Source organism: Polistes dominula, unplaced genomic scaffold (genome assembly GCF_049000335.1).
Source record: "Polistes dominula isolate Pdom_NZ unplaced genomic scaffold, Pdom_raw_medaka contig_74, whole genome shotgun sequence".
Lineage (NCBI taxonomy): Eukaryota > Metazoa > Arthropoda > Insecta > Hymenoptera > Vespidae > Polistes > Polistes dominula.
Window position 1 is genome coordinate 1,434,047 of NW_028300953.1, and position 21,753 is coordinate 1,455,799.

Consider the following 21,753-nt stretch of genomic DNA (forward strand, 5'->3'; position numbering starts at 1 on the left):
TAAGTCAATTGCAATTATAAATTGAGATATAAACTATTCTATCTTTCAAGTTGGATGAAACTGCACACAGTGTGCAAAATTTGATTAAAATCGGTTCAGTAGTTTAGGAGTCCATTGCGAACAAACAACGTGACACGTAATTTATATATATTAAGATTATAAAAAAAAGATCATTGTACATTTATGTAATATACTTTGAGTACTATTATCAAAATGCAAATGTCATTACTGTCATTGTTTAAAATATTTTTTTTAATGAATCAGAACAAAAATTGTACGATTTATTGAAATAATATTAATCGATATTTGCGTGAATAGTTTAATCGAAATATTTTGAATTTTAGGAAAAGATGAAGAGAGGAGTTTATTTCAAACGTAAGGTAAACAAAAACAAAAGACAACAGATAAGACATAAATTGATATATTCTTAACATTTGACAAATGATAAATCATAATAATAATAAACGTTAATTCTGAAAAGCCATAATTTGTAGCGATACGTTATCTGACAATGTAAAATAGGTTATAATTTTTGAATCTTTATTAATTGGCGGAATTAACTTATGGTAAAAATTCGCGGTAAATATTTAAACTAGAAAGGAAAATGTCGGTTCGATCTATCGAATCGCGACGCTTACGTCATAACTGTATCGTGGATACTTTTTTTTAGATAACGCATCGAACTCGTGTTTCAACGATTACGTGAGGATAAATACAGGTTAAAGTTGGTTTAATGATAATATCAATAATGTCATGAACTTATTATTTTTATTTTATTTTCCAGGTCTCATCGGATATTTCCAGATCAAAGCAAATATGTACGACTAACAGTAGAGAAAGTAGGATTTAAATAAACAACCAATTGCATATCTTGTTATCAAACAATTTTTATTATCTGATTGGTCGATTCATATCTATCGATGTATCTACTAGCCAATAAAAAAGTCAGTTTTCCCTTTAAATGTTCTAGGGAATCCGTAATGTATTATATGCGTATATATTTATGTATATGTGTATACGTAAATATGATTATTGTCAGTCAGGTGTTGGCTAACCTGTCGAGGAAAATAGAATCGATAGGGACGAGCTTTCGGTTGCTTCGAAACTTCGGGAAGGAAGAATCAGTGGTACCCTTCACTTGGAGAAGGCCATATCCCATAAAAACACTAGCCGAACAGACCGGTGACATAATTCATTAAGACTTATACATGCCAGTTAAAGAGTCAACAACATCGAGTTTTCGAAGAGATTTAACCCAACAAGAACAATTCTACAAAGCCTGTCAACGAAAGTAACGGTAAAAACAAACGTACAACTTCTTCTTCGTCAAGTTAGTTTTCTAGGTGCGTATCATTCCACTATCTCTGTAATTTAAATTATTTTCAAAATGATTTCATGGAATGCTACTACGCAATAAAATTCTACTTTTGTTTTTCTTTTTAATGGATGAAAATTTGTAATTCAATTCGTAATAGATCGTGCGTTTGAAATTTGACAAGAACTTTAGCGATATTGCTACATTTTACATCATCTCTTCCTCCCTTTCCCATGTGTACTTACATACATGCATATAAGCAACCCTTTCCTAGGGCCAATACCAGTTTACTTGTCATTGTCAACGTTTCTGTTTAAATAATATTCTTCTTTTTTTTACTTTACTTTATTTTAATTTAACGAATGCTACGTTAGTCATAACAAGAGAGAGAGAGAAAGAGAGAGAGAGTTTATTTCTAACTTTTATTTTTATTTACAAATATTTATATTTTCATCTTTAGATAAATATATAAGTATATGTATCTTTCGCATCTTTGCAAAGGGTAGCCTCGAGCTCATTGTCAGATCGATATTTTCCGCGTTATTATCATTATTATTATTATTATTATTACTATTATTAATAATCATTGTAATCTAACGAAGAAGCATTTGATTTGTCATCGATTCAATTTAATTACCAAACTTTTTATTATCCTTACCAAATAATAATAAAAGAAAATAAAAAAGAAAAGATTTTATTTGATTTGGTTTCGCGCTCATTTTCATTGTCACGCTACGATGCCGGCCGAACACGCTCGAAACTCCCCGAACGTGAACGAACATCTCGAGTACAGTCGAAGGAACAAATGTCTTCGACAATCAATGGATTGCGATCAAGCGTGCAAAAATAAAAAAGCGGATAAAAATAATATATGAAAATATATATAATAATAATAATAATTAAAAAAAAATTAACTAAATCTTAGGCCTATGAACTTTTGCCAATGATGTAAAATTGTTCTTGAAAAGTAAGACGTATCAATGATGATTGAATTTCATTCAACGATCGGATCGACGTGCTTTTGTTTATTCTCCCTCCCTTTTTCTTATCCTTTCTATTTTCCTCCTCTCAACCCCTTTCCTCTCTTTCTCACAGTATCTAGTTTCAAGGTGTCGTTTTAAGTTACAATTATTTGACAATGAAATCGAGTTAAATGCAAATATCGTATATTATATTATATCACACAGTGGTGTCCTTGAAAACATACTTTTGATATAAGAACCATTTGCTTTTAAAATGAATATATATTCATTCATTCTTTCACTCATTCACTCATTTCATTTTATATTTATTCATTTAATATTTCTTATTTATAATTATATATATAATTAATAAAAAAAACATATAAAAATAGAAAAGAAACAATAAGAAGATATGCAATATGGCTGTATACCAATATGGTTGACTTTAAAATCATAGGGGGAAAAAAAATAAATAAATTAAAAAAAAGGAACACAATTTGTCGACAATTGTTGAAATAACCCGGCATTTATTTTTATTAAATTTACTTATAATTAATTTTATTAATTTTCATTATTTTTTATACTAATAAAATAATATAATATAATTATATTATTATATAATAATATATAATAATATATTATATTAATTTAATTATTATAAAAATAATAATTATTAATATAATAATTATTATTATATTAATTATTATAATTTATTATTAATATTATATAATAATAATAATATAATATATATATATATATATATAATATAATTATATTATTACTATATTATTAATTTTATATTTATTATAAATTAGAACGAGTTATAATTATTATAATTAATTGCACTGAAATAAGAAGACATTAAATTAAACATTTAAAAGTAAATAAGAAAAACACATATTATAAATAAAAGAAAAATATTTGCAACATTGTTTAGTGACATTTGACGTGCGTCAGTTGAAAATTTATGCTCAAAGAAAAATACAAGTTTAAACTATGTATTGTATTTCAATTTTCACGGAAAAAAACAAAAGTAACAACGTGTACAATTCTTGTTTTTTTTCATTCTAAACACTAATTAGACAAGAGTCTATTAGAAAGAGAGAGAGAGAGAGAGAGAGAGAAAATATGTAAGAAAAAAAAAAAAGAAAAAAATTTTAAATGAGATTTCAGATACCGCGTGCAAGACGCGTGCCAATCTTCCTCGACATTTGATCGCGCGTGATTAATTAACAACGTATCACGTGATCAAGTGCTGACAATATACTCACTAGTTGCTTCCTTTTTCCTCTAGATCATTATCATTATCATTATGTTGTCGGAATATTATGTTACGTCTTCTTCTTCTACTTCTTCTTCTTCTTCTTCTTATTTTTATTCCTCTTTTTTTATCTTCTTTTCATTTATCTTACATTTCTGTTCTTCTTCTTATTTTTGTTTTAACTTTTTATATCGAACAACACCACACATTGTAGAATATTTTTCAAATATAATTTAATATTTATATAATTCTTTTTCCTCCAAACCCCTCCCCCCTCCCCTACCCCTTCCCATCCCCCTCCTCGTTTTTGTTTTGTTCCTTTTCTTTATATAATTTTTGCGCATTTTATTTTGTATTATTTTTTTTTTTATTTGTTTTTATATCGCGTAAATGTTTAATATTTTATTTTATTTTTTTTTTTATACGAACTACAATTTATTTGCATTCGTATATATGCAAGATGGCTGCTGCTGCTGCTACTACTACTGTGTTACATATTCTATTGGTTAATAAATAAAAAAAAAAAAAATAATCGGTAAGAGCTTAATTTTATCGTATTTTTTTTTTTTTTTTGGTTCAAACAACATTGTTTTTATTTTGCAAAGCATAGTCATCTTTAAAATGAACTTTGACTCGAATCAATTTTTTGTTTTTTGATTTCTGTCTTTATTTCTCTTTAAAAATATTATTTACTAATAAATTAATGATCTTGAGTAGATAATCGAATTTTTAAGCGGATTTAACTCGATGGGGTTTGAAGTGTCAGATAGATATTTGATAAGTGTTGTACAGTATATTCATGACGTGTTTGTTTTTAAATATAAAGAAGAAGAAGAAGAAGAAGAAGAAAATAAAGAGAAATAGATTAAAGATTCGTGTTGAACTCTAGAGTCCACGATGGACTTGATTATGTTTATTGACGTCGATGTTGTTATCGGTAATGAAAAAAAAAAAAAAAAAGAAAGAAAACTTAATAAGAGACAAGAAGATGTTAAAAAGCAAGTAGACAAGATCAATCTCATTTTTTCAGTAGTACAAACATATATTAGGTAGACCATAAAGTAATGTTACTTTTTAATCTCAAAATTCAAACGAATCAATTTTGAAATAACAAATTTTTATTATTAATTAATAATTTAATTTGTTACCTTATTAAAAACCTTTTTCTATTTGATATGCAAAATTTGTAATTTTTAACCTCAAAATTCAAACGAATCAATTTTAAAATAAATTTTTATTATTAATCAATTATATAATTAATTAATCACGTTATTAACAACCTTTTTTTATATAGTATGCAAAATTTGTAATTTTTAACCTCAAAATTCAAACGAATCAATTTTAAAATAAGTTTTTATTATTAATCAATTATTTAATTAATTAATTATATTATCAACAACCTTTTTCTATTTGCTATGCAAAATTTGTAATTTTTAACCTCAAAATTCAAACGAATCAATTTTAAAATAAGTTTTTATTATTAATCAATTATATAATTAATTAATTATGTTATCAACAACCTTTTTCTATCTGGTATGCAAAATTTCTAATTTTTAACCTCAAAATTCAAACGAATCAATTTTAAAATAAGCTTTTATTATTAATCAATTATTTAATTAATTAATCACGTTATTAACAACCTTTTTTTATATTATATGCAAAATTTGTAATTTTTAACCTCAAAATTCAAACAAATCAATTTTAAAATAAGCTTTTATTATTAATCAATTATTTAATTAATTAATCACGTTATCAGCAACCTTTTTCTATATAGTATGCAAAATTTGTAATTTTTAACCTCAAAATTCAAACAAATCAATTTTATAATAACAAGTTTTAATTATTAATCAATTTAATTAATTAATCACGTTATCAACAACCTTTTTCTATCTGGTATGCAAAAGTGTTAATATTTAATTTTAAAAATAATAATATAATAAAATCATTAATCAATTTTTTGATTAAAATATTCAAAAAAAAAAAAACATTTGACATACTAAGTAACGACCATTACTTTTTCGGTCCCCTTAATACATAATCAAACTGTAATGAAAATTTACATTGAAAAATCTGTGTAATTAAAAATGATCAGTTTTATTTAACGATGTATATCTTTGCTCGAAATTCTAGGTCAAAGTTGAAAGTTCAGGTGTGTCTAACGAATAATAGATAACACATTCGAGATAATAATAATAAATATATATGTATATATAGTTTATTGTATCTAGTTTTATAGAAAGATTTTGATTAGTCGGAAAAAAAGAGATTCACGTTCTTATCATTTCGTTAATTCAAACATTTAAGATACGACTTATACATGTATATCATTTTATATTCTCTTTTTTTTTTTTTTTTTTTGAAATCCATTTCTTCCCCCACTTCCCACCCTTTCAACTCGTGTACATTTTATCAAATAGTGAACATCGTTAAGAGATATATATTATGAGTAATAAAAAAAAAACATCTATCCATCATTTTTTTTTTCTTTTTTTTTTCGTATAAATTTCGAAAGAAACACGAGCAACACTCGAATCCCATTTTTTTTTTCTTCAAATAAAAATTGAGAAACAAATCAAAAAACAAAAAAATTCATCTTCACATCACATTATAAAACAGCAGCATCCTCTCATCGTTGTCAATTTAAATTATTAAAAATAATAGAACAAAATCAAATGTAGAGTGGTGGGGGGGTTGGGGTTAAAAAGAGAAAGAGAGATGAAAATACAAGATGAAGGAGGAGGAGGAGGAGAAGGAGAAGGAGGATGAACGTTTTCGAGAATGAATTCGAGATAGTGGGAAGATAACCCCGAGAATATGTTCTTTGATGTATACAATAAAGTGAGGGGTTAATAGGGGAGGTTATGATAGTGGGGATAAGGGGGGGTGTTTTCTTTCTCTCTGGGTGTTTACGGTGTGGAAGAAGCTTGGGTTGTGACGGCACAAGCAACGGTCGAAAGGTCATAACCCCCGCCATTGATACTGTCTTAGGAACAATGTACTTTGGACCAATTCGCAAAAACAAATATACGCAGACGGAAGAGACATGTTTGATTCAGTATCGTTTCAACCACGTTACAAGATTAAACATTTTTTTCTTCTTCTTCTTCTTATTATTATTATTCTCTTCTGTTGCTCTCTCTCTCTCTCTCTCTCTCTCTTTCTCTCTCTCTCTTTCTAACGTACACGAAAGTAATCAAAACACATACACTTTACTGATATTCTTCACATTTTCATCGCGGATTCTTCTTGTTGTTTCTCTCTTGTTAGATTATTCCTATCACTTTTTCTAATCGCGATATAATCAAAGAAGAAAGTTGACTAATATAAACAACGTCGAGAATCATCAAATAGAAACTGAACAAGTCACAGAACAAACACTCTTCAGTAGGGTTGTAACAGTTCAACGGTTAATAATACAAACAACAACAGCAACAGCAGCAGCACCATCAGTTACAATAATTACTACAGTAATAAAGTGTCAGAGTCTACGCATACGACACTTTGGGAGAAAAATAAAAAAAAAAAATAAAAATAAAAATAAAAATAAGTGGGGAATAGAGATTATATTGAGAGAGACTACGACCTTCGGCATCAGAGTGCACCTTCAAACGGAGAGTTGTTGCGTCGGCACTTCTCTCTCACTCTCTCTATCTATCTATCTATCTCTCTCTCTCTCTCTCACTCATTCTGTTTCTTCTATATATATATACACGAGTTATACGTAGACACACTAGTGCACAAAGAGTAGACGACGAATAGAAGTGAACGGATATTCAAAGTTAAACGAAGAAACAATCTCAGAAATTTACCCCACCTTTTAACACGTGACACACCTGACGAGAGAAGACAATTAGCCAATAATAAACCGTGTCTTTTTTGTTTTTTGTTTTTTTTTTTTTAGATACGATTTAAACAGTTATTATTATTATTATTATTATTGTTATTATTTATTGAGAAATCATTTTGAAACAATTAATACGCGAGTGAACTTTCCATTCTTTTTGTTTTTGTTTTGAATTAAACAAACACACAGCAGAGAGACACAGACACAGATATAACACCACCAACGAGAAAACACTTCTTTGTTTTTTTGGAAATTGTTTTGTTTCTTTTTTTTCTTCTACTACTTTTTTGTTTTGTTTTGTTTTGTTATTTAATACTTATTTGATTGAAATAAACGCGGGAAATAAACATGTCCAAGATGTCGACGAAGAAAAAAGATATGCTCGACGGCATGTTCACAGAATCAGGAAGCTTCACCTCAAACGCAAGTATGATCGTTGTGAGCAACAGGTTGCCGTTCGTGTTGAAGAGAAACGACCTATCTGGTAAACTGGAACGAAAAGCCAGGTTAGTAGTAGTAACGATAATAATAATAATAATAATTGTAATAGTATTTGTAAAATGAATAAGTGTTTGTCCTTGCACGCCATTCTTATCTTTCTTTTATTTTTTTGTTTTGTTTTGTTTTGTCTAAGCAATGTAACGATAAAGAAAAAAAAAAGGAAAAAAAATGTACAATGCTAAGTCCCAGTACATTTTTTCTTTTTGTTTTGTGTTTGTTTCATTTTTTTTTTTAACTTGTTTCATCATTTTCTTCTTTTTTTATTGTTTATTTTTATATTTTTTCTTTAGCATTTAGAAATTTGTTGATATGTAATTTGTGAAATGATTTGATCTAAGATCACGAATTGATGAGAATACAATTTGAACTTGGTTTATTTTCATGATTATGATTGATAAAACTAACATTCCATGATGACTCATGGAAACAAGCCAAAATGTGTGACTATTTAATTTATCTATTGGGTTGTTTAAAAAGTAATTTCGTTTGTCTATTATGAAAGTGAAAACAATTTTCATTAAACTTTGTTAATTTTAAAATGAAGCCATTCAAGTGGATATAAACAATTGAATTTTTGATAAATTTAAACGTCTCATCGATCTCGCGTGTTTTTATTTATCAATTTGCTTAATTAATGTTTTTTTTTTTTTTATTGAGTCAAGAAAAAAACGAAATTACATTCCAAACAAAAATTTTCTGTCAATTTTTTTCCAAGATCATTTGTTTAACAGGTTGAGCGCCACGTCAGTCATCGGTGACTGACATTTTGACTTTCTGTTTAAGCCACGTCAGTCACATGTGACTGACACGTTCAATCATTTTTTTCAATACAAAGTAGCCTGTGGCCTAACACGAATTTTCTTAAAAATTCGCGTGGGCGCTCAACGTGTTAAAGAAAATACTTGTTGATATTGTATCGTAAAAAATAATTTGATTATCTTTTCAAATATTAGAATTATAAAATAAATCAATGATAACAAATTTTTAATCGAAATTTCACTTCGTTAGACGAGTCTCGCAAAGTGTCGTCAACGTACGGAAACGCGCGAACAAGCACAAACGGATGTATGCTCGTACGGACAGGTCATCCCGCAGATGCCTGACATATCCGGCGCTCGAAACAAAAGAGTTAAATTGGTATCTTATTTTAAATATAAATTCATATAAAATAATGTTTAAAATAATTTGTAATTATCTACTTAAATATTCAAACTATAAAATAAAACCGATCAACAAAATTTTAATTAAAATGAGTCAAAGTTTGAATTAGTTTCTTTAAAATGGTATTTTTTGTTTTTTTTTTTTAAATATAAATTCATATAAAATAATGTTTAAAATAATTTGTAATTATCTACTTAAATGTTAAAACTATAAAATAAAACCGATCGACAAAATTTTAATTAAAATAAGTTTAAGTTTGAATTAGTTTCTTTAAAATGGTATTTTTTTTTTTTTTTTTAAATATAAATTCATATAAAATAATGTTTAAAATAATTTGTAATTATCTAAAAAATAAATTAAATATTAAAACTATAAAATAAAACCGATCGACAAAATTTTAATTAAAATAAGTTTAAGTTTGAATTAGTTTCTTTAAAATGGTATTTTTTGTTTTTTTTTTTAAATATAAATTCATATAAAATAATGTTTAAAATAATTTGTAATTATCTACTTAAATATTAAAACTATAAAATAAAACCGATCGACAAAATTTTAATTAAAATAAGTTTAAGTTTGAATTAGTTTCTTTAAAATGGTATTTTTTGTTTTTTTTTTTTAAATATAAATTCATATAAAATAATGTTTAAAATAATTTTTTTTATTATCTACTTAAATTATTAAAACTATAAAATAAAAAATATCAAAAAAAATTTTAATTAAAATAATACAAATTTTAATAACTTTCTTTAAAATGGTATTTTTTTTTTTTAATATAAATTCATATAAAATAATGATGTTTAAAATAATTTGTAATTATCTACTTAAATATTAAAACTATAAAATAAAACCGATTAACAAAATTTTAATTAAAATAATTTAAAGTTTGAATTACGTTTTTTAAAATAGTATTTTTGTTTTTTTAAATATTAATTCATATAAAATAATGTTTAAAATATTTTTAATTGTCTTTTTAAACATTAAAACTATAAAATAAAACCGATAAAAAAAATTTTAATTAAAATAAGTCAAAGTTTGATTTAGTTTTTTTTTAAAATGGTACTTTTTTTATTTAAATAAAAATTCGTATAAAGTATTGTAAACCAATCAAAATAATTTTAATTAAAATAAGTCAAAGTTTGAATTAGTTTTTTTTTTAAAATGGTACTTTTTTTATTTAAATAAAAATTCGTATAAAATATTGTAAACCAATCAAAATAATTTTAATTAAAATAAGTCAAAGTTTGAATTAGTTTTTTTTTTAAAATGGTACTTTTTTTATTTAAATAAAAATTCGTATAAAGTATTGTAAACCAATCAAAATAATTTTAATTAAAATAAGTCAAAGTTTGAATTAGTTTCTTTAAAATGGTAATTTTTTTTTTTTTTTTTTACATATAAATTCGTATAAAATATTGTAAACCAATCAAAATACTTTTAATTAAAATAATACAAGTTTCAATCACTTTCTTTAAAATAATATTAAAAAAAAAAAAATCAAAATATAAATTTGTATAAAATATTTGATTTATTTTGAGTTGCATCATACGAATTAAAAAAAAAAAAAAAAAAAAAAAAAAAAGAAATAGGAATTATGACAATGCACATATATTTAAATGATTCATATTTTTTGTTTAATAAATGAACAATTTGACGTAGTATCAGTATAATGTATTTAATAATTATACTAACAATATAATAAATGATTTATTGAAATGACGCCAAATATGGATGACTAAACTTTGTCATGATATATCGTTTATTGCGCAAATGGGACTAAAGGGATCGTAATCGATATAAAAAAAGATGATTACAATACTTCAAAGTAACTTTGTGCTTGTGACCTATTTTTAAATATTACACTTTCTTTCATTTCATCTGCAATAATAGTTATTTTTATTATTACAGATGTCATTTGATTAAATTTGTCTCTTTCGTTGAAATGATTGAAAAAGACAAAAATGGCGATGAGATAAGAACATAACCTAGTTTTTTTTTTTTACTTGTGTATTCACTCGTTTTTTTTTCCTTTTTATCTTTTTTTTCTCTCTCTTTGAAGATGTAAATATGCGTATATTTAAAAATGAAAAAAAAAAAAACAAAAAACTAAAACTTATTTACGTCAATAAAAAATAAGACGAGTTTTTCCTTGAAAATTATTCACACGCAAAAGATTTCGGTTGGATTTATCATAGAAACAAAATATTTCCGCTTTTTTTCTTTTTTTTTTTTTTTTAAGGAATTTTAGGTAAATGTGTTTTGCGTTCATTCAAAAGATAAAATAAAATTGAAATTTTGTTTAGGAAGACAAATTATGAAAAGATAAGAAAGGAGAGATATGATTTTTTCTTTTTTTATTTTTTCTGTTTTTTTTTTTCAATTTCAAGAACGTTTTCGTTATCTGCGCTATTTGCAATCTAATAAATTATTTATTTAATTATATATTATTTATTTTAATTGTATAATTTATACAAGTAAATAATTAATAATAGTAATAATTTTTTAAATATTAAATTTAATTAGTAATAAAAAGTATATTATTTATTACAATTATATAATTTATATAATTAAATATATAATAATAATAATAATAATAATAATAATAATAATAATAATAATAATAATTAAATAATTTAATTTATTATATATTATATATTTATGTAATTTATATAATTTATATAATTAAATTAATAGTAATATAATAATTTATTAAATATTAAATTTAAATAATAATAATAAAAAATATATTATTTATTATTATTATATAATTTATATAATTAAATATATAGTAATAATAATTATATTATTTTTAATTTATTATATATTATATATTATATAAATTAAATTTAAAAAAATAATAAATAAATATATATATAATATATATAAATAAATATATAATAAATATATTATATAAATTTAATTTATTATATATAATATTATATAAATTATATATTTATAGAATTTATATTAATTACATAAATAATATATAATTATATAAATATCTTTATGTAATTTATATAAATTATATAAATATATTTATTTATTATAATTTATATTATATATAATTTATTTATACAATTTATATAATATTTATATTAATAATTTTTTTAATTAAAAATATATTTATAATAAAAATACACACGTAATATTTTTAAAATTACAAGGCAAAAAAGTACTTCTCCTCCTCTTAAGGAGAAAAAAAAATGTGAAAAATATTACAAAAAAAAAAAAAATACGTAATTATGTGATAACTTTCTCTCTCTCTCTCTTTCTATCTTTTTTTTTCCTTTTTTTTTTTTTGCTTGCAAAGTTTAAAGACTAGTTGAGAGGTCACGTTGATCGGAATTTCAAGAAATGATAATACGATCACGCAATAATGATTGCACATAGTGCACGTGAGTTTCACAAGTTTTGCGAATGGTACATGCGGAAAGTCAATGATATCAAAAAGTTCATTTGTGTTTTCTTCTTTTAATATAATTTAATAAAAATAGAAATAATGATAGAGTGAGAGAGAGAGAGAGAGAGAGAGAGAGAGAGAGAGATAAGATGATTTCAAATTTTGGAATTGTATCTTATCAGACATTTATTTTCAATGATATTCTACAAAACAACTATTTCTATTTTCGTTGACCAATATATACTCACACACACATATATACACATATATATGTATATTATTTCTTTTTCATACTTATTCTTACAATTTATGATTCTATCAAATTTATTACTATTGATTTTAGATTTAACGCGACATATTGTAAATCGTAACACCATTTGCAAACTACGATAAAGATAATATTTTTTTTTATTTTCATTTTTATTTGTTACATATATATTGATTAGATAAAAATTATATATAATTATAATATTTATCAATTATATAAATATATAATTATATATTCAATATATATATATGTTATATTAATTAAATTATATTTTCCTATACACCAATTTTTTTGCTCTGCAATATATCGATTTACAAATTATATATATATATATATATATATATATATATATATATATATATATATATTATTATATATAATTAATTTTTTATATATAATTTTTATTTTATATATATATATATATATATATTTTTTTTTTGTAATTTATTATATATAAATTAAAATTGTTTATATAGTATATATTTATATTTTTAAAATAATATTTAAAAAAATTTATTTTTATTTAATTATATTTTAAATTAAAAATTTTTTATTTAATTATTTTTTTTTTTTTTAATATTTTAATACATAAACATATATATATATTATTTTATAAATATATATACACATATAATATTTATATGTTATATATAATATATATTATATTTATATATATAATAATATTTTATATACATTTTTTTAAATTTAATTAATTTTTTAATTTTTTTATTTTTTTATTTAATTATTTTTTATTTAATATTTAAATATATATTTACAGTATTACAAGTACTTCAATTGACTCGTTTTTAACGTATTATTAAGTTATTAAAATTGCACTTAGAGTTTTGCTTAATTTCTTTATTTAATTATTTTTTATTTAATATTTAAATATATAGTTACAGTATTGCAAGTACTTCAATTGACTCATTTTTAACGTATTATTGAGTTTTTGAAATTGCAGTTGGAGTTTTGTAAAATTTTGTATTTCCTTTTTGTTATCCACATCCTTTTTTTTATTTTCTATCTTTAGAAATTATTGTATTGGTATTATAGTATTAAATATTCTTCAGTCTTATTAATTTTGTTGTTTTTTTGTTTTTTCAGTGCCGGTGGTTTGGTAACTGCTGTAGCACCTGTCGTAATAAGTGGAAATGGAGTTTGGGTCGGATGGCCTGGTATGCATATGGAAAATCCGAATGAACCAATTCCAGAATCGGATCCTAACGATCGTACACCAACTGCTGGACTTTTATCTCGTAAGGTGAGAATTTAATCTTCATTTATTTATTTATCTCTTATTAATCTTTTCATTTACATTTATTTTAATGTATCTTCAATCTAATCTCTACGTATAAATAATGTTTGATCATTTTTTTTTATTTTTTTAGAGAAAATAATATTCCATTGAATTTTAGTTCAAGTGATTAATAATAAAAAATAGTTTGAACTCGTTAAGAATGTTATAGTAAATTTTGATTCATTTTTATTCAATATTATTAATAGACGAGAATAGATATTTTCGTTCTCAGTTACTAACTAGCGTGTTGCGTGAACATTGCTATTAATAATTTCATTTACTTTACCTTCGTTTACTCACATGTGTATGTTTATATGTGTGTATATACGTGGGTGTAAATGCACATAGTATAAGTTTCGATATTATTCTAGTAACTTCGAATGAACATAGTTACTTTTTTATATATATATATAAATCATTAGTTAGAAATATAATTAGTATTAGTTTGAACAATACATATGTGTGTCTGTGTTAATGTGGATGAGTGTGTGCATATGTGAGTTTCGATTTTATTCTAGTAATTTCGAATGAACATAGTTACTTTTATATATTAAAATTGTTAGTTTGAAATTTAATTAGTATTAGTTTTAATAATACATATGTGTGTCTGTGTTAGTGTAGGTGGGTGTGAGTGCACGTATGACTTTAGATATTTATTCTAGTAACTTTTAATAAACATAGTTCTTTCTTTTTTATATGCAAATTATTAGTTCTAAATTTAATTAGTATTAGTTTGAATATATATGTGTGTATATATATGTGTGCACATATGAGTATCGATATTATTCTAGTAACTTTTAATAAACATAGTTCTTTCATTTTTTTAATACGTAAATCATCAATTAGTTCAAAATTGAATTAGTATTAGTTTGAATAATGTTTCATTGTAAATGGTTAATAAAGTGTTGGTGACGTAGTTGATTAGTATACAGTAACTAAAATATAAACCGACTAATAGGATGATTGAGTATTAGTTGTCTTTTGGCCTTGACATTCGTCATACCTGTGACAAAATTGTCTGCTAAAAAAATTGTGATTATTCGTATTATTTGTTTTTTTTTCTTTTTTTTATTTATTTTTTTTATTTCTTCTTTTTCTTCTTCTGGTTTATATTATTTATCTTTTTATCTTATCTTCTAATTCAGGAAATAATTTCGCGAGAATAAAAAAAAAAAAAAAAGATAACGGACTGTATAATTAACGAAATGGAAATTAATGAAAAACAAATTTAGAATATTCATATAGTGACTTGGTAAATTACCTAAGAGTTTTTATTTTTTTTTTCAAACAAGACATTTTGTTTTTCTTTTTATTTTATAATTATTTAAATACAAAAAAATAATATATATATATATTTTTTTTTATTTTTAATAATAACAGAATTATGTGCAATTATTTTAAAGTATACTGTATAAAGTATACAAAATTATAGTTTTCAATTTGAAAAAAAATGTTTCATCAAATTAGATTTGTTTTTTTTTTTCTTTTACAGTTATTTAAATACAGAAAACAATATATCTTTTTTATTTTAATAACAACAGAACTATGCGCAATTATTTTAAAGTATACTGTATAAAGTATACAAAATTTTAGTTTTCAATTTAAAAAAAATGTTTAACTAAATTAGATTTGTTTTTTTTTCTTTTACAGTTATTTAAATACAAAAAACAATATATTTTTTTCTAATAACTACAGAGCTATTTATACAGTATACAAAATTTTAATTTTCAATTTAAAACAAAAAACTCGTAGAAAAAAAAATGTTTAACGATAAGAATTTTGTATATTTCGAAACATTCAATGTATATATGCGTGTAAAACGAAATTTACAGTTCTCACAATTTTAATTTACTTATACATTATCAATTATTATACACACTTTGTTTATTGTGTAACATTGAAATAGAAACACGTGTATTTTTTGTTTATTTTCAACTTCTTGTATCGATGCGAGTTATTTTTGAAACAGAATTGCAAGTATAATGAAACATACGAATCAATGCATGCAATATTGCATTTTTCGTCATCACACATAACACGTTAGTAGAATGTGTGTGGGTGTGTGTTACTGTATAAAGGTCTTTAGAGATGATAACTCGTTTTAAACGATTCACCCCCCGTTGATTTGCATTAATTACGAACTGAAGAAGATCATTTTAAACTTCTTCTTATTCTTATTCTTATTCTTATTATTATTATTGTTATCGTTATAGATAGCATGACGGAATGACGTACATTCATATACATAGATAAATATGTGATAGTTGTGTATGTAAATTGATTAACAGACAATTTACATTCGTGTTTTACGATTATCAATAATTTCTTTGTTCTTTTTTAGTTGCTTTATCGTAATTTTTATTTAATACTAAATATACCACCATTTTCAGTATATCTATTTCTACCACACTAGTCAAAATGACTGCTGTATAAAACAAAATGCTTTTTAAGGCTTCCAGTCTGTATTTACTCTTAAATAATAACAAACAATGTTTAATAATAATAATTTTAATAGATTAATGAATTTATAGACATTTTTAAATAACAAAACGCATAATTATTTACAGAAATTTTGAATTTAAAATGGCCGACCAGTCAAAATGAGACTGGTTTGGTATATCTAGTGTTAAAAAAGAAAATGAGAGTATAAGAGTATAAAAATTATTCAAATTGATGTTCCGTGTATTATTTGATCGAAGATAAGCCAAGTTTTATTTTGTGTTCACCGATTGCCATACGTCATTCTTTTCTAATCCATCTTGAACTATATATAGATATATATATATATATATATATATATATATATATCATTTGCAATTCGTTATTACCTAACTTTATATATATATATATATGAATTACGTATAGTCTGTCCAGTTGACCTTTGCACTATTATAACAATTTTATTTCTATTTGAATAGAAAATTTTCTTTCATTGATCCAATCAAAATTCTACAATTCTGTTTTACAGTTTGTTCGTAATACCATAACGAACTCCATATTGAAAAAAATTCAAACATATGATTAAAATTTGCTTACAATATTATTAGAAATCAAAAAAAAAAAAGAATATGATAAAAACATAAGGAATGAATATTAAGCAACAAAATCCTAGTGTTGCTGATAATCGGTGTCATTGGGTCACTCAAAGTTATCTTTTTTTTTTTTTTTTGAACTAATAAATGTGATTAGGAAGCAGCAAGCTTTCATTATTTCATCTGACGTAGAAATTTCGCGGTCAACAACGTTGACGACCACGCATTCAAAACATGACCCATATCACATATGATAATATAATAATAATAATAATAATAATAAATACTTTTCCTGTGATATTATTTTGTTCTTATTATTACATATTTTGTTTGTAGGTTGTTGCTGTACACGTAGAACCTGGTATATTCGATGCTTATTACAATGGATGCTGCAATGGTACATTTTGGCCGCTATTTCATTCTATGCCAGATAGGGCAACTTTTATTGCTGAACATTGGCGCGCATATTCAACCGTCAATGAAGAATTTGCTGCCAAAACTGTGAGTTTATATTTAAAATAATAAAAGAGAAACCCCCTCCCCCTGCCCCTCTCCCCCATAACATCATCCCAAAACTATTAACTTACTTTTACTTACAATTGCAGTTATTATTTTACTAGAATTATATAAACGCTTTTCTAAATATAAATTGAATTTGATTTAGAACAATTGATTTTGTTTTGTTTTTTAGGTTGGTGCTTTGGAAATGGTTCATAAAGAACAAGCAAATCCATCAAATGGTACTCCACTTGTCTGGATTCATGATTATCATTTGATGTTGGCTGCCAATTGGGTTAGACAAGCTGCCGAGGACAAAGATCTCAAATTAAAATTAGGTTTCTTCCTACACATTCCATTTCCACCATGGGACATTTTTAGACTTTTCCCATGGGCTGACGAGATACTTCAGGGTATGCTCGGTTGTGACATGGTCGGCTTCCATATACAAAATTATTGTTTGAATTTTGTTGACTGTTGTCAAAGGAGTCTAGGATGTAGGGTTGATCGTAAAAATTTGTTGGTTGAACATGGTGGTAGAACTGTACGTGTTAGACCACTTCCAATTGGTATACCTTTCGATAGATTTGTTTCTTTAGCTGAAACAGCTAATAAAGTTATGCTGACCAATCAGAAAATTGTTCTGGGAGTCGATAGACTTGATTATACCAAAGGTCTTGTACATCGTTTAAAAGCATTTGAAATGTTGTTGGAAAAACATCCTGAACACCGTGAACAGGTAACCATGATTTTCTTAATTTGTGTATTGTTTATTTCATAGTTTAGGATTAACAATCATACAATGGCATTGTTTGATTTGACAGGTCACTATGTTGCAAATTGCTGTACCCTCAAGAACGGACGTTAGAGAATATCAAGATTTGAAACTTGAGATGGATCAATTGATTGGATGTATCAATGGACGTTTTACGACCCCCAATTGGTCACCCATTCGTTATATTTATGGTTGCGTTAGTCAAGACGAGTTAGCAGCATTTTACAGAGATGCTGCTGTTGCTTTGGTTACTCCATTAAGAGATGGAATGAATTTGGTAGCTAAGGAATTTGTTGCTTGTCAGATAAATACACCACCGGGTGTTTTGATAGTGTCACCTTTTGCTGGTGCCGGTGAAATGATGCACGAGGCTTTGATATGTAATCCTTATGAGATTGACGAAGCTGCTGAAGTGATTCATCGGTAAGAATATTTTGTTTTGTGATACTTTAATTGACCCTGTATTAAATTGTGTTTGTTCATTTCTTGACGTTTCCGTTGTATCGTCAACAGGGCTCTTACCATGCCGGAAGATGAGCGTACTTTAAGAATGAATCACTTGCGTCGTCGTGAAAGAATTTACGACGTTAATTATTGGATGAAATCTTTCCTACAAGTAATGGGTTCACTTGAGGAACATGATTCTGTTGGTGCTACTACGATGCAACCGGTAACAATGGACGATTTTGACGATTACTTAAGCAAGTAGGTATTCATTAAAGTTATGCGACGTGCATGACACTGGGCCCGACCAGCGCATGCGCTTTTCAAACGGGTTTTCCTTTTTATATACGAATTTTGATCTCAAATATATTTCAATATATTTTTATATATAGTATATCGGTTAATAACGCTTTTATGGTAATATATTCAAGTAAATAATTTAGAGTTCTTTTTTTTTTGAAAAAAATAAAAAAAGTAATTGAAAAAAAATATATAAATAAATAAAAAAAATCAGCATGAGTTTGGGTTGCGTCGTAACACGGAGCTTTTGCCATCGTGCGTATTGTACAAAATTTGATAACTGAGTCTTGAGGAATCCACATTCCTGGGAACGATGAACACTTACAAATTAAAAATAAATCTAAGCGGGGTTTTTGATGATGGAAACAAAATATTGGCGGGCCCGCGAATGCGACCACACCTGACTCATGATGAAAGCCAGGTAACGACCCAGTGATAACACATGTCCCCTAGGTACATCGGCCATGATCACAAATTGGCTCTGCTATTGGATTACGATGGAACCTTGGCACCGATTGCTACCCATCCAGATTTGGCTATCTTGCCGTTGGAAACCAAAAATGTTTTACAAAGGCTCTCCAATTTGTCCGACGTTTACATTGCCATTATATCCGGTAGAAACGTCAATAATGTTAAATCAATGGTTGGTATAGAAGGTATCACTTATGCTGGTAATCATGGATTGGAAATTTTACATCCTGATGGAAGTAAATTCGTTCATCCAATGCCGGGTGAATTTGAAGGAAAAGTTGCCAATCTTATGCAGACTTTGCAAGAACAGGTATAATTTCATTTAAATATAAAAATCAACAAATTATTTTCTTAATACTTGAGGAAACATTTGTGTAATTCTTTTTACAAACAATGCATTAAAATATTTCTTTCTAATTTACAAATAAAGCTGTGCAAGGACGGTGCATGGGTAGAAAACAAAGGAGCCTTGTTAACGTTTCACTATCGCGAGACGCCAATGGAAAGACGTCCAGAAATGGTGGATCAAGCTAAGAAATTGATCGAGGACGCCGGTTTCAAAGCATGTTCTGCGCATTGTGCTATTGAAGCAAAGCCTCCAGTTGAATGGAACAAAGGACGAGCTTCCATTTATATCCTTCGAACAGCTTTTGGTTTGGATTGGAGCGAACGAATTAGGATCATTTACGTTGGTGACGATGTCACCGATGAGGATGCTATGAGAGTTAGTATAATCATTTATTTCTAAACATTTTGAATTCAATTTTTTTTTTTTCAAATTTTATACAGGTTAATTAGGTTGACTTTTTAGGTTAATATTTTTTAAGGTTAATTTTGTTGAATTTTTTATATAGAGGTTTTATATAGGTTAATTAAGTAAACTATTTATTATTATATTAAAATTTTTATATTTAAACATATATTTAAATATTTAATTTATTAATTATTAATTTTGATAATATTATTTTAAAAATATTAAAAATATTGTTTAATTATTTATTTATAATTTATTTAAAAAAAAACAAATGTATTTTGTTATAGGCATTAAAGGGCATGGCAGCAACTTTCCGTGTAGCTTCGTCTCATATTATTCGTACATCGGCAGAAAGACGTTTGCCAAGTACAGATTCGGTTTTGACTATGCTAAAATGGGTCGAGAGACATCTTAGTAAGCGTAAACCACGTAACAGTATCGATATTCAATCTTCAAGATTCCGGCGCAGCAGTGCAGGTATCACCATGGAGATGTCCTACACACCGGAATTACAATCGTAGGTTTAATCTTTATTAGTATGTAAATTGTTTTCAACAAAAATATGTTAGTGTGCCGATCTGATATCTATGACCAAATCGGATCAATGTCGCCAGGCTTTAAAAAAAAAAAAAAAAAAAAAACAAACATAATGTACTCTTACCAATATAGTAAGGTTAAATATATGATAAACGATGAGAGAGAAAAAAGGAAATGTAGAAATGAAAAAAACCAAAAAAACAAAAAAACAAAACAAAACAAAAAGGCGATAAGTAACAAGTATCTTGTCCTGTAAAAACAAAAAATGTATAACAAACAAAGAAAAGTATGCACGATCCACATAGATCGATCGATATTGAAGAGACTGTAATTTTGTAGAAACGTCGATCGTTTACAGAAAAAACCAAAAAAAAACAAAAACAAAAACAAAAAACAAATGTAATCCTAGTTCCTTCATTTATGATTTTCACGAGTATACGATGGATTATTATTCATAAAACTTCCGCATGTGTGTGTGTGTGTGTGTGTGCGTGTGTGTGCGTGTGATGACGATACATAAAATATATTTTACATAAGATACATAAAAAAAAGAGATACACAAGTATAGATTTGAAAAAAAAAAAAACAAAAAAAAAAATTTAGTTTTAATTATGATCATTGTATTTGTTTAATGTGAAATCAAATGATTTATTGTATTTTGTTTCTTTTATTCTTTTTTCTTTTTCTTTTTTCTTTTTTTTTCTCAATAGATGTTAATTTTTAGGGAAACTAGGCGACTAATTTGCCTGAGTTTTATAATTAAACATATCCAAAGAATATCTTTTGTGTTCTATGAAACGTGATAAAGGTGAAAATTAACGTTTAATGTTCGAATACATTGATTAATTGTACATTTACGTTGCCATCTTGAATTGTACATTTACGTTGCCATCTTGAATTGTATCTTTACGTCGCCATATTTAATTGTAGATTTAC

At 25.3% G+C, this 21,753-nt stretch overlaps 1 protein-coding gene across 6 annotated transcripts; it reads left to right on the forward strand.

The window, feature by feature from the left end:
• The first annotated feature begins 1,004 nt into the window (after positions 1-1,004).
• Tps1 (Trehalose-6-phosphate synthase 1) lies at positions 1,005-21,473 on the forward strand. 6 transcript variants are annotated; one of them, XM_089172501.1, is made up of 11 exons: positions 1,005-1,343; positions 7,783-7,888; positions 8,892-9,020; positions 13,814-13,970; positions 17,375-17,539; positions 17,730-18,275; positions 18,361-18,734; positions 18,825-19,016; positions 19,509-19,836; positions 19,957-20,250; positions 20,568-21,473. In XM_089172501.1, the coding sequence occupies exons 2-11, from the start codon at positions 7,812-7,814 to the stop codon at positions 20,799-20,801; spliced, it is 2,496 nt and encodes an 831-aa protein (XP_089028627.1). In that variant the 5' UTR covers positions 1,005-1,343; positions 7,783-7,811; the 3' UTR covers positions 20,802-21,473. The 6 variants fall into 6 exon arrangements, with proteins under 6 accessions (XP_089028627.1, XP_089028628.1, XP_089028629.1 ...); XM_089172502.1 differs by having other exon boundaries at positions 1,005-1,297; XM_089172503.1 differs by lacking the exon at positions 8,892-9,020 and having other exon boundaries at positions 1,025-1,343.
• Positions 21,474-21,753: the final 280 nt, after the last annotated feature.

What these genes read in the sequence shown, in the direction of transcription:
- Tps1 (XM_089172500.1), top strand. Translation starts at nt 7,731, where the DNA reads ATGTCCAAGATGTCGACGAAGAAAAAAGATATGCTCGACGGCATGTTC. An exon ending in TGCAGACTTTGCAAGAACAG is followed by an intron (nt 19,837 to 19,956) that starts GTATAATTTCAT and finishes TTACAAATAAAG; the next exon opens with CTGTGCAAGGACGGTGCATG. An exon ending in CCGATGAGGATGCTATGAGA is followed by an intron (nt 20,251 to 20,567) that starts GTTAGTATAATC and finishes ATTTTGTTATAG; the next exon opens with GCATTAAAGGGCATGGCAGC.